The sequence below is a fragment of the Electrona antarctica genome (genome assembly GCF_951216825.1).
Source record: "Electrona antarctica genome assembly, chromosome: 17".
In the NCBI taxonomy this organism is placed as follows: Eukaryota; Metazoa; Chordata; class Actinopteri; order Myctophiformes; family Myctophidae; genus Electrona; species Electrona antarctica.
The window spans coordinates 30425026-30442557 of NC_136798.1; the positions used below are offsets into that span (position 1 = coordinate 30425026).

At 43.9% G+C, this 17532-nt stretch overlaps 1 protein-coding gene across 1 annotated transcript in view; it reads left to right on the top strand.

The window, feature by feature from the left end:
- Nucleotides 1-3049, top strand: part of kcnk3a (potassium channel, subfamily K, member 3a) — a gene marked incomplete at both ends in the record, with an annotated part of 51953 nt that extends 48904 nt beyond the window's left edge. The window contains 4 exon segments of the mRNA XM_079525769.1: nt 114-324; nt 759-810; nt 812-929; nt 2792-3049. Of these exon segments, the coding sequence (XP_079381895.1) occupies nt 114-324; nt 759-810; nt 812-929; nt 2792-3049 (639 nt within the window).
- Between the last annotated feature and the right edge of the window lie 14483 nt (nt 3050-17532).

The following is a 17532-nucleotide window of genomic DNA, read 5'->3' on the forward strand; positions in this document are numbered from 1 at the left end:
TTTGTACTTTTACTCAAGACTTCTACCTCTAACAGAGTATTTCTACATTGCAGTATTGATACTTGTATTAAGTAAAAAAATATTTAATATATATACTTTTGCCCGCTTTGCAGAAGCCGCACGCGCTGCAGAACAAGCCGCAGTACGTGGCGTTCAGCTTCATCTACATCCTGACGGGCCTGACGGTGATCGGCGCCTTCCTCAACCTGGTGGTGCTGCGCTTCATGACCATGAACTCAGAGGACGAGAAGCGCGACGCAGAGAAGCGCGCCCGGCTGCTGCAGCACCAGCAGCAGCGCAACAACGGCCAGGCGGTAGGGGGCGGTCACCATTACACATTTAAGTTGATTCATTGTCACACAAATAATTGAGATTAACGATTTAATTGTCGTTTTTTGGCATTGGAAATGAAGAGTTATGAATAGAATAGAATTTCCGTTTGGCTTTTAGGCTTCGTAATAAAAACGCCAAGATAAAATATTATATACATTACACACTTGTATTCTCATTCTATAATAAATATTGGTTGAATCTATTTGTGAGTTATCTGACTGAACTGAATTATACTAAGAAATTAGTGGCATTTTTGTATCAATTGTATACTTAAAAAAGGTTAAACAATTGTGGAAATAGCAACTTGTAAATCTGCTATTTCTACTTTTGTATGTATGAACATTTTTCAACATGAACATAATTATGACAATTGTGACAAAAGAATTGCGATTAGACGATTGGTGTAATAACCGTGACCACCCCAGCAGGCGGCGGCGGCGTGCGGGCAGCACCAGCGGCTGTGCGAGGCGGACCCAGCCTCGCCGGCCTCCACGCGCTCCGGCGCCGCAGGGTGCATCGGTGGAGGGGGAGGGGCGGCGGACAGCGGCGGAGGAGGAGGAGGAGCCAGCCGCGGCCTGCGGAACGTTTACGCCGAGGTGAGATGAGATGAGACCCTCGTGGAAACGCAGGGCCGCCAAAAGGCAGCACAAAAGAAACACCGGTGATAATGAACAAAATATGTAAAGGATAATATCTGGCTAGGTGGTCATTGTCGGGAGATAATTCACCGACAGGGAGTTTAAGCACCCTGTAGGTGAATTATATCCCGACAATGACCACCTAGCCAGATATTATCCCGCTTATTACATGGCTACCTAACATAAATGAATAAATTGACCCAAAACACAACAAAAAAAGGTATTCCATAAGTTCGCGCTGGCTGTATCTGCCCTGCAGGGCTGGAGCACTGTCGGAAAACAAGGAAGTGAGTTGATCAAATAGAATCCATTTTCGGGTACTGCTTTGTCTATTTCTCGCTCAAATGTTTTCAAAAATATTTTTGAGAGCAATGTTTAGCTGTAAATGACATTGTGTGTCACAGTGTGTGTGTGTGTGTGTGTGTGTGTGTGTGTGTGTGTGTGTGTGTGTGTGTGTGTGTGTGTTTACATGGCTGTCATGTTGTTAACAGCAGTAAATCAAGCGGGGCGCAGCCGCGCAGCTGGTGCTCATAGGGTTTGATTAGGCAGCAGTCTGTTATAGAGCGGAGTGGTCTGTTATCAAGAAATAACACACCGCTGAATTCAGCAATTGACCAATCAGAATCAAGCATTCAACCAAGCCATGTAATAAATAATAGTAAACACCCACAACAATGCTTGCATTATGCAGGACAAAGTAAATAATGAATACACACAGTGACCATGGCACAACAAACTGTTCAGAGCTATTTTTTTTTTTCATCCCTCGATTTTGTAACCCATTTTTCGCCCGGTGGCAATTGCAATCCGGTTCGCTACTCTCCCTCTGCCAATCTGGGGAGAGCCCTGAACTGAACATGCTTCCTTCAATGCCTTAGGAGTGAACAGGCCGCTTCTTATCGCCTGACAGTGAGGAGTTTCCCCGGTTGGACGTAGCGCGTGGAAGGAACATGTTATTCCAACCAGTTCCATTCCCTTTCATCAGGCTGACCGACAGTAGTGACCAGGATTACTGCATGTTTTTTTGTGAGGGTACCTACTAGGGATGCACCGATATGGATATTCTTGGCCGATACCGATGTTTAAAATAACAATTTAGCCAATAGCCGATACTGATACCGATATGTTTCTTTTGTTTTTGTTGTTTTCATTTCCCCCTTTTGTGCCAGGGAAATCTTCAATACAAGAAATTAATGTTCAGAATCTACAACTTGGTTGGCTGCATATAACCAACACACCAACATAGCCAACGCAAAATGTATACTTATCAACAACAGATAAATATCATCTACTGCCATCGGTTAATGTCAGTTTTATTTTGCCGATACTGATATTGACCGATAACGGCAAATATCGGCCGATACGACATGTGGCCGATACATGGGTGCATCCCTATTAGTATCTACCTTAGGGGACACAGGGAGAACATGCAAACTCCACACAGAAAGGCCCTTTTGCCAACCCCACATAGGGCATGACTTCAGAGCTACTATTGAACGAGCCAAGTGACTACTATGGTGTGCCTCATCATAATTCTTCATGGCTAGACAACCTTAAGTCTATTGTATAAGTATTTCCCCATTTTGGGGAGGGGTAGACAGACACTAGACACATCTATCATTGTCCCCAGTGGTGGAAAGTAACTAAGTACATTTACTTAAGTACTGTACTTAAGTACAATTTGGAGGTATTTGTACTCAATTTCCAATACTTCCACTACATCACAGAGGCGAATATTATTCTTTTACTCCACTACATTTCTTTAAAAACTTTAGTTACTAGTTCATTCGAGCACTTTTTCCACCTCCGTTTCCTCGCAGGTTCTCCACTTCCAGTCCATGTGCTCGTGCCTGTGGTACAAGAGCCAGGAGAAGCTGCAGTACTCCATCCCCATGATCATCCCCACATCGTCGGAGAACTTCATGGAGCAGGGCGAGGCCTTCTCCAACCCGGCGCACTCCAATGGCTGCGTCTACAGCAGCATGCAGCAGCACCACTCCACCATCAGCTCCGTGTCCACCGGCCTGCAGAGCATCAACGCCTTCAGGGGACTCAACAAGCGCCGCAGCTCCATCTAGGAGCGGTGGTCCTTTCAGCCTTTTCTTCCCCCCCCGGAATTTCAAAGACCACCCAGTTTGATATGCTTCAGGCCACGGACGGACCCACCCCCATTTGATAGTTGACGGAAACCTCGAGCTACACTGTACAATCCTAAGTGTTCATTTAACTCTTGAGATGGTAGGAATGGTATACAAACCCTCCATTCGTACCTTCAGATTCCCTTCGGACCCCAATTAAGGGCCCGACGTTGATAATTTACTAGAATCAGTGATCTTGAGGTACGGGAGGACTGAGCGGTGAACAAAATTGGATTCACCATCGTCGTGGTCCAGGGAAGCTACCGTGCTACGTTGATCAGCTAGCATCGTGGAAACAGAACTCCAGATAACGGACCAAAGATGCAGGTGTTCCTCTTTGTGGTACCACCCCAGGCTGCCTGTACTCCTTGTCTTCACTGTAGCCATGGGGCTGGGCGACATATCCATTATTATGGCGATAGCGCGATATGAGACTAAATATCGCCTGGGAATGTCTGGGAACGTCTTCTCTTGGTTTTAATCACTTAAGCCTTATTTTATATTTTTTCAAAGCTTTTTCAGAAATGGTCAAAAATAGCGAAACTATCAAAGCTGCTATCTTCACTACGTCCGTGTGTCCGTCGGTAGTTCGCATATCACGAGAACCGTCCGGCCAATCAACTTCAAACCCGCTCGTTGCGAGAGGACCCGGGAAGGGGGGGTGCAGAGCCTGGCGTCGATTGGTCAGATTACCGTTTGTTCAGAACCACAATCCAAGTTAGGGTTAAGGTTAGGGTTAGTTAGTTATGTAGTGTATAACAGACTGATATATACTTATACAGGTATAAGGGCATTCTCATATATGGGCATATCTCCAAGAACCCAATGGTGTGATGGATATCGGATCAGTTGATCTCTAAAAAAAACATTGATAAAGGTCCCTGCACACTGCTGCGTTTTTCGGATTTGTAGCAGCGTTTTTCCGCCGTTTTTCCCGAAAAACGCGTTCAGTCTGCAAGGACCTTAAATCTGCAAAACCCCACATTATGGAAAACCCTGATGTTTTCAATGTGACATCATATTACTGACATCATAGACTGGTCTAGATTCCATATTTGGGGCATGCCTGACACTCCATATATGGGCATAAGAGGGACGCCGACAGACGGATACAGAAATCTGCATATATGGGCAACAGACGGATGGATGGGTACAATGGGTACGATATGTATGAATTTCCAACTTGGATCCTTTCGGATTATTTTTATAGTTTTTGAAATATTTAAAAGAAAACTGATATTGTCACAATACAAAATTGAGTTAATTGGTGAAAACATATATTCTATTTTTTTCTTTTTTCCATATGGCCCAGCCTTCACACTCTGGCCATACAGTCAATATGCTGGGCTTACAAGCACACACAGCTGAAGAATAATGGAGTTAACCCTCATTTATAGTCTGTAGTATGAAGGTGTTGTTCAGCGACACTAAAGTTCTACCCCTTCGGAATTCATCATTGATTCCTGAATTAATACAGGTGATTTCGGAATTCGTAGGTGATTTTGGAAATCATAAGGGTGATATCGGAATTAATATGGGCAATTTCTGAATTCGTAAGATATTTCTGAATTCATACAATATTTCTGAATTCATATGGGTGATTTCAATTTCTGGGCTCTCTGACCCTTTTGTCACGGGACTGACATTATGTACATTGTTCAAATATTAGGATATTTTATACTGTGAGAGACTTTTTTATGTAGGTTGGAAGGAGTGTAATTATATAATATAAACTGTGTATAATCTTCACCGGAGGAAACAAAATAACTTTATTTTGTCTATAGATTCAAAAGGGATCTCTAGCCGTAAGTGTTACGCTTACCAGAATGAAATGAAAATGTATATACAGTATATCTTTGTGGACAGTTACAGTACAGTTGTTAATGAGGAATGCCTCCTATTTTTCCAATGAAAGTATTGAACAGAGGCTCAGTCTGTTTTCCTGTGTGTCTCTGGCAGAATTTCAGTTTGAAGTCAAATGTTTGTTCATCCAATTCACGTTCTGTTTGTGGAATAATGTCCAGTGGTCCATGGTTCAGTGACTTGCTGTGTGTGAGAGCAGGGCCACGCAGGCTGTTTCAGTGACTTGCTGTGTGTGAGAGCAGGGCCACGCAGGCTGGTTCAGTGACTTGCTGTGTGTAGAGCAGGGCCACGCAGGCTGTTTCAGTGACTTGCTGTGTGTAGAGCAGGGCCACGCAGGCTGTTTCAGTGACTTGCTGTGTGTAGAGCAGGGCCACGCAGGCTGTTTCAGTGACTTGCTGTGTGTAGAGCAGGGCCACGCAGGCTGTTTCAGCGACTTGCTGTGTGTAGAGCAGGGCCACGCACGCTGTTTCAGTGACTTGCTGTGTGTGAGAGCAGGGCCACGCACGCTGTTTCAGTGACTTGCTGTGTGTAGAGCAGGGCCACGCAGGCTGTTTCAGTGACTTGCTGTGTGTGAGAGCAGGGCCACGCAGGCTGTTTCAGTGACTTGCTGTGTGTGAGAGCAGGGCCACGCACGCTGTTTCAGTGACTTGCTGTGTGTGAGAGCAGGGCCACGCAGGCTGTTTCAGTGACTTGCTGTGTGAGAGCAGGGCCACGCAGGCTGTTTCAGTGACTTGCTGTGTGAGAGCAGGGCCACGCAGGCTGTTTCAGTGACTTGCTGTGTGTAGAGCAGGGCCACGCAGGTGAACATCCACCGGACCATCTGGCCGACCCCATTTCAGACCTTACTGTTGTGTTTTATACAATTCACTGTGGATTTATTTTCAGCATTTTTTCTTTCTTTCCTGTGTATGGAATTAATTTCATGTACTGCCTATATGATGTTTGTTTGATGTAATTTTCATATAGCACAACAATATTTTACAAATTTTACTTAGAGCATGTGAGCTCACTTTGTGCATATTATTGTCTTATCTCATTCACTGCTGCACTTTAGAAGATTATTATATATGCTTTTACGCACTGAAAACCAGTGCACTATAGTGAAATATTAATTTATGGAAACACTTTTTGTTATGTAAATTATATGCCCTAATTATTTCTTCATTTTTTTGGTGATGTCAGTTTGGGATCTTTGACTAAACACATTCATGCAATTATTTCTTTGATTCAGAATTGTTCACGCCTTATTACTAAGGCACCTGTGTCCTTTGGTCAGCTTATTTATAAGGCACCCGTGTCCCGATCACTGCTCCAGCTCCACCTTAATGCACTTAATTTAGCCAATCGAGATCATTACGCAGTTGCTATGTTGGCATCATTGTTAGACTTTGTTCCGTTTCGGTATTGTCACTTGAATGATCATTGTGTTAGTCATTAAATTAACAGTAGTAGAGTAGTTGTGTTGTTTTAGTCTGCCGTGTCTCAGTTTTGTCACTTCACTTAAAGCTGCACTATGTAACTTTCCTCTTCTACCCCCGGATTTGAAACCGGTTTCCTGTGCAAGTGCTGACATTTTTACCGTTGAGCTGATATAGCCTGCCTGCTTGCTCAGGGGAGACATTGCATCTTGCTGTGTCTAGGTGAGACACGACCTTTGACACGATCTAAATGCCTCAATAGAAGAGCAGGGAGACCAAATACAAGCACCCCAATTGAATAAGTCGTATTGTATTAACATTCTCTAGCACAGGGGTTCTCAACCCGTGGGTCGCGAGCCCTCGGGGGGGTCGCCAAATTATTTTAGGGGGTCCCCAAATTATTTTCAAAATGTTTTTTAAAAAAAAAAGATTTTTTTTTAAATTTTATTTTCACGATTTTTCAAAAATAGCAGACCTACAAGCTCGTAGCGCGCCACTTGGTGGCGCGCTATGAGCTTGTAGATCTGCTATTTTTCAATAGCTAAATTATAACAATGCTTAAAACACCAAAAGGGGTTCCCCCCCAAAATGGTTTAAGGTTATTGTAGCAGTCAATTTATATTGGGGGTCGGGAGGGGGCGGGGCGGGGGTCCCGAGACATTGCCAAAGCATTTCCGGGGGTCCCCGGGCAAAAACGTTGAGAACCCCTGCTCTAGCATACAGATTGGACTAAATTACATAGATTTGAGGCGCCGACGAATTTCCATGTATGGTGCCATTCTCCGATGTGATTGGCTGAGCATCGCATAACGGGGGTGCCACAGGGGACACACATTATATATAAGTGGCAGATGCAAACGAGAGAGTGGAAGCGGAGAGAGAGGTAAAGATTGGGTATGTCATATTCCCGAATGGGTATGGACTAGTTTTATTAATTTACAAACATTTACATAGTGCCACTTTAAGGTCATGTTTTCATGTTGACTGACTACTGACCTTTTTCGGCTGTAATAATACATTTATACTCTACTGTTCTGTACAGAAATTGTAACTCTAAAAGCTTGCAAAGTGTCGTAACACGATGTGAGCTTGTAGGCGTGCATTACAATGAATCAAGTTTAAAGTTTCCACAAACAGCCAATCAGGAGTGTTAATTGAAAGTATTTCTGCGTGTTCAGTTAAACATTTTTAATCTGATCTTGGACTGGCTGACTTCACAATAATATTCCACATAGGCCTACTGTGTTTTGACAACTTCTCTAAACACTATTTTAGTTGTGAGTGTCTGCTGGCGCTGCCCCAACAGTCGCGGCAAAATTATGCAGGCACCTGGAATATATTTATTTATGTATTTTAAAGTTAATACACACCATTTGTGATGACGCTGTTGTTGCTTTCTAAAATATCCTCAGCGCTATAGGGCCCCCGCAGCATTCATTTTGAAGCTGTACTTCTGTGTTTTATTTTTTATTTTTTTATTATTGCATTCTGGGAATCGCAGTTCTAACAGCACTAACGGAGCTACCAGAAGTGTCACCGAAAAGACTACTAAAATGGATGTTACATGGTGTGACTTTAACTAAACGGTTCAATTTATTTTATATATATATACAACGTGCAGTGTGCACGAATGGAGTAAAATGAACATGATTCAAATACACTTTAATAAAGCCAGTTTGAATGGGATCCAACCATAATTCCGACATTAGTCCAACAACGTGGCTTGGCATGCGGATAGGGACAGGGTTAATGGGGCGAGTCCGGCCAACGCTCCGTCGGAAATAATGAGTCGTCGGAATAATGACGCTGACCCGCTTGAATATCCATAGCTTACATATTGAGAGTCTGTGTCTGTACACGCGATTTGGTTGACACAAGATAATCATAGTTTACCATTGGGCTAGGGTGGGCTGCAGCCCGGGGGCCCCCCTGAATGAATACATAAATAAATAAATACTTTTAACTTTTTTTCTTTTCTTTTTTTTTTTGAATGGTAAAAAGTGAAATTGAAAAGTATTGCAATCCAATTCAAGTGAGATTTGTGTTTAGTTATTGTATATTTAGTTGTATTATGGTTAAAACATTGAGAGCTTCTGCTCTGCTGTGTGCACTGCAGACAGTGCCTGCTGTGTTGTGGGGTAGCTGTGGAAAGCCTGCAGTCTAAAGCCCACCATATCTGTCTGTCTCTGTCTCTTTTGGGGGGCTGGGTACCCCAAAATTAAACCAAGAAAAAATTAAAATATCCCCCAAAATATTCGGACACGCAGCCAAATTGCACGCCGCACGGCCGAGGGGGGCCCTGAAATTTTGTCTAGCCCGAGGGCCCCTACTACTGTAAATCTGGCCCCAGCTGGTTGTACTCGTCTAACCATTGTTATGTAAAATACGGCTGCTGCGTTATATATTTTTTTAGAAATACTTTCAACAAATAACACTTTTGAGTGCTGGACTAGAGCCAAGACCTGCGGTACTGTTAACAATAATAATATAGAATAATATACACTTCAAATGTAACACCACCAAAATGACTCACTGGATTGATGAAACTATTTTTGGGGTACACCATTTTCAGATTGTTATAAAGACTGCGCCAGTATTTCTTTATGGGTTGAAATTATCATTCCGCCATTTGTTAATCAAATTTTCTAAATAAAAACAAACGTATGATTGATTGCATACGTGTCCCGTCTTATTTCAGCCAGAACAAAGAGGATGAACGAAATGTACACCAATTCCTTTCCGCTTGCAGCCTGCCTTGTAGATCGGCTATTTTTGAAAGAATTTGACTAATTTAGGAAATATATATTACAGGGGTAACTGGCACAACATGTTTTCAAAAGGGGGGTCCACGGCCAAATACATATTCATTTGGCGGTCCTTGACATGAAGATGTTTGAAAACCACTGATTTAGCACTCTCCTACCACCGACATAATGTCCATACATTGAGGGGGTTTTATCTGCTGTGGAACACAAAGTAAAGTGAGCGGAGTAGAGTTGAGCTGTGGAACCATGCAGAGGAAAAGCACCATAACTGGAAGTGGCATCTAGCCATTACCTTCAACATCTCAAGGACAGTGAACTGTTCCAACCGACAAAGTATACTTTCACTGTGTTGTTGTTCTGCCTTCCCATGGATTCAGCATCTGCTGCTGTGTATTCTGCCTGGCCACGCACGCACGCACACACGCGCGCACACACATATCCCAGACAAATAGCATGCTACTATAGGGTTCAACTTCAGACTAAACAGCAGACAGCACTTAAGATGGCCTTTGTCACAGTCGACATAACGTTTCACATGACTACGCCTGTGTCTTGTATCTGTGGGGTCGCACTGTGGTCTTCACGTGAATGCGGTCAACTGAGTAGTATAGTATGCAACACAATTTTATACAAGACACTGCACTATTTTGTGGGGGCCCCTACTTTGTCACTCTCTCTCAGCTAACACGTCCTCAGCCTGAAAAATGTGGAAGATGTAGGGGCTGCATGGCAGGCTGATCATCTGGAGCTAAAGATACTGAATAGAATTAGATTTATGACCTAAATAATGGAGTACATACAGTACATCCCTGAGCCTGCATACTGCATATAAGGCAGCACAGACATTGTGGTAGTAAAAGAGTGTGTGAAGTCTCGTACCTCCTTGTACCTTTTGTTTTATTTTGTCACACACACACACACACACGAGTGTCGGCACAAACGTGAAATGGCAGATCTACAAGCTCACAAGGAACGATTTTGAACGTGCAAGGTTTCCACCCGACAGGTACGATATATTATATGACTACTAATATAATCGCTGCTGCCGGGCAGATACCTCATGTCTCCATACTCCAACTTTTTGCGTGAGTGTCGCACAAAAGTGGTGAAAATGGATACAAGCTACAAGATCTTCAAGCTCACAACGCCTCCCAGTGTTTTAATTCATTAATAATAAAAATGAAACACTTATGGAGTCCAAAAGTGTTTCCTTTTTATTATTAATTTGGAGATAAAATGTCCAAGATTTTGACATACAAGGTTTCCACCCGCCAGCGACAATATGGTGGTTGCTGTTTACTGTTTTCTCTCAGTCTGTATATGATCTCTGTTGGGAAAGGCTTACTGCCACATTCCATAAACATGGTCAGCACATGACCCCTGACCCCTGTCACCATGATAACAATGTATTATGTAACTTGGCATCACAGTCCCACCTGGATATGACAGCAATCCCCACAACGCTGTCTTCCGCTCTACTTAAAACGGCAACTTGCTCTGCTAGCAGGACGGCCTGATGCGCCTCAGTCTGCTTGACTTGGTTCATAACAACACTGTTTTGATTTTTTCCCAGCCACTGTGCGACTAGTGTAGCCAAAGATGCGCATATATAAACCATATTCACACGGCACTGAGCCATGTTGGCATTTTGCATTGAAAAAGCGGGGTAGCAACCAGGCCCCCAGAGCGGCTGTCCAACGTTGAAGCCGCCCTAACCTACTGGCCAAAGCTAGAACTGCAGGACGTTCATGGAGGTGGTTCATGGAGGTATTAGCGTCGCTCACTTCACACGGGTGTGATTTTTAATCTCCAGACACAAAAGAGAAATGTTTTGTCTCTCAGGAACCCAAACTAGTGACTCACCAAGCATATTTCAGGCTATTATACATCTAAAATACGTCTAAATGGTCGTCTAAAAATGGGTTATAGCTGGTCTAAAAATGAAAGGTTTTTAGTGGTCTAGGCTTAGATTAGACGTTGAAACAACGTCGTTTCAACAGCTATATATAGACGGTCTATATTATAGACAACCTAACCTAAGCCTAGACTGCTAAAAAAAAACTTTCATTTTTAGACCAGTTTTAGCCCGGTTTTAGACGTCTAATAGCCGACAATTGCTCATTGGGTGAAAATAGCGAACTGATATAACAAACAAATTGTTGCTGAGGGGATGATCAATGTTATTTATGCTATTTGCTCTCCCCAAAGCAAGCAGGCTGGCTCTATTGGCTCAGTGAAGGAAAAAGAAAAATAGAGCACAAATAGAGCACAAGTTGAGCTTGGGGGTGTATCCGGGTCTGTTGAGCATATAAGTACACAATCTTGTTCGGAGGGAAGCTGGGAAGCTGGGAGGGGGGGAAATTTTTGTCACTGCACGTAGTCCTACGGGCTGGTGCATCACCCGTCACCTACAGGGACTGTTAGACGGAGGCTCTACGTCCTCCCGGTGGGGGCTCCTCACTGGCAGTTGAGTCATACAACAAAGCAGTGACAACACACAGAAGGGTAGGAGATAATTGGCATAACGACTAAATTGGATAGAAAAGGGGGTAAAAGGCGTCATCAGTGCCCAAACCCCAGGTGGGGTTGGCAAAAGGGCCTTTCTGTGTGGAGTTTGCATGTTCTCCCCGTGTCCCCTAGGTACCCTCACAAAAAACATGCAGTAATCCTGGTCTCTAAAACTGGTCCCTGTTTGATGAGGGGTAAGGAACTGGTTGGAATAACGTGTTCCTTGCGCTACGTCCAGCCAGGGAAAATCCCCCCTGTCAGGTGAAAAGAAGCGGCTTGGACTCCTCATGCATAGAAGGAAGCATGAAGCCCGTTGCTCTTCTCAGGTTGGCAGAGGGAGTGTAGCGCCCAGGAATACGTTAGATAATTGACACTGGGTGAAAGAAAATGGGTTACAAAAATTGTGGGATAAAAAACAACAACAAAAGAAAAAAGTGAAGTTAGAACTGGAAGCAGTACATTTACTCTAGTACTCTACTTAAGTACAATTTGAGGTACTTGTAGACCATTAGGCCTACAGGCAAATATTGTACTTTTACTCCACTACAATTGTTTGAAAACTTTAGTTACTTTACTTACTTTGTAGATTTGGATTACAGTATTACAGCCGGCTATCACCTATTTAATTCACTTTGGCTATTTGAAAATAGCAGATCTACAAAATCACAACCGTGAGCCTGCCCTCCCTCAAGATCCGCTAATTTCAAAATATTTGAATACATTTTAAAAATACGATACCTTGTGAAACGAGACATTCTGCATATGGCTTAATGACTGAGTACTTTCAAATTTTGGTACTTTAAGTATATTGCGATGCCAAAACTTTTGTACTTTTACTCAAGTACATTTTGACTTTGAGTACCTGGAAGTTTACGTATAGCGTGTAGTATTTCTACATTGCAGTATTGTTATTTTTACTTAAATAAAGAAAAATTAATAATTAGTCATTTTTCCACCACTGGCCGTTTCCACCTTGCGTGCCTCTGCCGTTCACACAGCGATGGCGTGCCAGCGGCTCTGATGTGTTGTGACGTGGTTATTTTAAGACTTCAAAATGCAAGTGATGCATGGAGCAGCAGCACAGGTCCTGGGGAGGCGGAGTCTTACTGTACGTGATGGTCGGACATTACATTAGACATTTTACATAACCCTGACCCTGCTGCACTCACACACTGCTATTGTACACGCATGCACGAACACACACGCACGCACACACACACACACGCACACACTCACACGCACACGTACAGTATGCACAGTATGTACATATAATAAATACAACCGCCCCACTTTAAGATACTCTACCATGCAGATTGGACAAAATAACATCAAACTAAATCACGTAAGTGTAAGAAGCAGAATCAAACCCCCCCACACAATCCAGTAATTCGGTACTGGGATTGGTTGGACGTTGTTTCGACACGGACAGGGGTTGGTGTTACAACCACGGACACTATAAATGTGACACCAGTTTTTGTGTGCAGTATACAACGCTGACGAAGGCTTCGGCCGCAACGCGTTCATTGTGTGCTGCTTGTTTAATTGCAGCATACCATACCCAACTTGCTAAATGTTTCAACAACAAAAAAATAGCCAATCTATTACCGTCTAATCTCAACCCGGTCTCACCCAAACACGGTAGCGCGGATCGGCAATTCCGTATACACGCCTAGAAAACCCCCAAAATCTTTACATATGACACTGAAATCCTCCCCTTAGACCAAGGAGGAGGCGCCGTCTCTACCCAACTTGAGCCACAGGAGACACAACCGAGTGTGAGTTTCCGTGTCGAACGTTGCGAAGTTCGGTAGAGCAGACTCAGCCCCGTTCAAATTGTAACCCAATAACACAGAATCGTAAATAATGTCAAACCCGATCTCACCCAAACATGGTAAAATAGCACAGATTGGCAATTCCGTACATACAATAGTGGAAGCCACGCCTCCGTCGCGGTCAAAACAGTACTAGTGTAATACCTATGTACAGATTTCGAACAGCCAAAGTATAAAATAGTGTTTAAAACCATTATAACAAATTTAGCTGGGGACCCCCTGGAACCCTCTCAAAGGACCCCCTGGGGGTCCCCGGACCACACTGTACACAAAACAGATGCAGCTAAATAATGAACACATTTTAACAAGGTTGACAGGATGCAGCAGTTGTTGCAGGGTCTGTGCGTGTACGTACGTACGTACACGGTCAGAACAGATGCAGATAAATGGACAGTTGATCTAACCCAGTTAATGTGACGCAGCAGGCTAGCTCTACCAACAGATGGACGATAAAACGCATGAACCACCTGGCATTTCAAAAGGACATCGGTTTCAATTCAGAGCAAAAAGGTAGAACTGTTTTCTATTATATTAATTATTTGATTACTTTCACTGGATAATATGAGAGAGATGTTCTCGTTTAACTTTCGCGTTCAAAGATCTTCTTCCAGTCAACCTATAGGAATGCCAATGCTGATGCAAATTTGAACAGTTAGAAACAGGTTTCCTGTATATTAGAGTCTCAGAGATTAAGAAATGGCCGACACACTAACATCTATGACAGTGTTAATGTAACTCAGAATAGTGTACAAGTGGAAACCAAATGGACCTGTAAGGATTTGACTGTGCAGGATCAGAATAAACTTGTCTTGATGACTGTACAATAACCTACAGTTATTGTAAATGTAGAGCTTGTACATTGTAGGGAAACAACAGGGTCTAAAACACTGCAATACACAGTGATTTGGTATTACACACACACACACACACACACACACACACACACACACACACACACGCACACGCGCACGCACACGCGCACGCACGCACATGCACACGCACACGCACACGGTGCAGATGCTGCAGTATTTAACATAATAATGTTGTTTCAGTAGAAATTCCCCATTCAACAGATCCTATTTACTCTCCGATTCTCTGTAAATCAGTAGAATATAGCTCTCAGGCAACCTTGGTTGCACCATGATGCCGCGATTGTGGCCCCTTTTTCTCCCTTTTCCTCCCTTCTTCTTTTATTTTTTTTACTATAAAGCACTGAGTGCGGTTTGAGACTTCAGCACGCATTAGCATCAAGACGGCAGCGCTGCCTGCGCTCATGTCACTTATGATTAGCTGTCCCCTCCCAGATCTGGGAGAAAAAGTGTCCGAGGTCCCACCATGCCGTGGCCGTGTCTGCTCTGCCTCTCAGCGGTTAGATAACCAGGCCACGTATGAGATGAAACCATCTCACGCCACCAGTGACGCTGGAAGTAATCAGGTATATATATTCACTTAAAGCTTTAGACTCTGTATCGTTTCTGTTCTACCCTACGGCTACACAGCTAGGGGATTTTTAACACTGCTTGCTCAGGGGAGAAATAGAATTTTGACCTTCAGGCAGCTGTACCACTTGTCAACCAGTGGCGGTGTCAAGACTCAAGACCAAATGCAACCACCCAACATTAACATACGTATTCTACCATGCAGATTGGACAAAATGACATAGTACTAATCAAACAAAATCACGTACGAGTAAGAAATGCCAAAGTGTAGAAATACTCTCATTCGAAAGAAGTTTGACAGTTCAAACTTGACTGAAGTAAAAAGTACAAAGTTAGTTCCAAGGAGTCTCCAACCAGACTATGCATCTACAAGCTCGTGCTTGTACATCTGCTATATTTGAACATTTTCGGAAATGTTGGATAATTTTGAATGATTTCTTTTGTTACATAAATCTTCTCTTCTTGTAGTCCCTGGCACAAAACATTTTCAGATGGGGGTCCGCGGCCAAATACATGGGGGGAGAGGGGGTCCATGACATTTAAAAGTTTGAGAACCACAGCGAAGTACAGTATAGTAGCCTACTTGAATAAATGTACTTCGTTCCTTTCCACCACTGCACACACTAAGGCTGAGCTCACACCTTTCATGCAATTCTGTGCTCGTTGGATGCTCGTTGGATGCATGTTGTGTTGTGTCATGGCCGCCCAATGTATTGCCAATGGAGGTCACATGGTTTGACCCAACATTGTGTTGTGTGAGGGGGAGGGGTGCAGTAGTGCGCCCCTCCCCCTCACACAACACAATGTTGGGTCAAACCATGTGACCTCCATTGGAAATGCATTGGGCCGCTGGGCGGCCATGACACAACACCCAACGAGCACAGAGAATTGCATGAACCGTGTGAGTGCACCCTTAGCCACACTTGTGGAAGAGAGGCAGGGAGGCACGCGTGGTGTGATGACAGGGGGAGAGCGGACAAAGTTGGAAGAAGATACAGAAGAGCCATCAGAGAGTGAACTACATGCTCATCACTAATAAGCATGATGACTCTGCTAATGATCAAGGCTTCCAATAATAACTGCAAGGAAGGAGTCATTAATAAAGTCGTTAGTGCATGCCCCATTAAAGCTACTTCTGCATTATGCAAGTCTCCTGCCGTACCCCGTATTTGAACCCGGGTCCTCAACGCCAAGTGATGAAACGCATGTTTTAATAAGTTAATAAAGCCTGGCCCTGCATGCCTGCTTGCTTGCTTGCTCAGGGGAGGAAAATACATTTTGATCTTAATGTGTCTGTCAAACCAGAAATGTTTCTTGTGTCAAAGGTCAAAATGTGTCAATAGAAGAGCACGGAGACCGAATAGGAATATTGTTTTAACATATTCTACCATCATACACATTGGGCGAAATAACATTTTATTCACACAAAACAGTCAGGCTTCAAGGCCTGCTCACTGATTCTTAACCACACACATGAAAATTGAGACATTTGACAGATCTCGACAAAATAGTTACATTGTGATATTATTATCAAACATGAATACCAGTAAGACGCCTGAGGGCGACCCAACCCTAAAGGGCGAGGTTGCGTGCACGCATCTGCCTGGGTGACAGCAGACTGCTGGGCAAGCGCTGGCGCTTTGGCATGGGGGGTCAGATCAACATATCCGCCTGGGTGACATCAGACTGCTGGGCGAGCGCTGGCGCTTTGGCATGGGGGGTCAGATCAACATATCCGCCTGGGTGACATCAGACTGCTGGGCGAGCGCTGGTGCTTTGGCATGGGGGGTCAGATCAACATATCCGCCTGGGTGACATCAGACTGCTGGGCGAGCGCTGGTGCTTTGGCATGGGGGGTAAGATCTTAATTTTCGGGCCCGGTGAGAACTCTAGTTTTCGCCGGCTGCCGGGTGCGGCTGCACTAATAACTTTGGGGCAGGCCCGTCTAGAGTTTAAATGGACAGTACAGTCAAAAGGGAGAGGAAGGATGGATGGGGAAGGATCAACATATGGAATGTCAGAACAGGTCAGCTCCATATATGAAGATCTAAGGGTTTGAGGTCAGATGTAGAGTTGCTGGCCAATATTGATCTCCATCCCTGATGATGTCATGTGCACCATCCCCTTTTTTTTATTTTTTATTATCCCACGATTTTGCAACCCATTTCTGTCAATTATCTAATGTAATCCTGGGCGCTACACTTCCTCTGCCAACCTGGGGGGGCAGCGGACTGACCTCATTCCTCCTTCTATGCATGAGGAGTCCAAGCTGCTTCTTTTCACCTGACAGGGGAGTTTCCCCGGCCGGACGTAGTGCGTGGAGGGAACACGTGCTCCATCCCTGATGATGTCACGTGCCCGACCAACCAACCAACCAACCAACCAACCAACACACACACACACTGACGGGAAATGCACGATTCCATAGTTAACTCACAATGAAACATATAGGCCTATCAGACAGTCTACATTTCCAAAAAAGGAAATGGATCCCAACCAGCCATTAGAGAGGGGGGGCATATAACCAATTATAATGAAGATAGGTTGAAAATGGGTGAAGTCGTCCTTTAAGTACACAATTGGAGTACTTTTTCCACC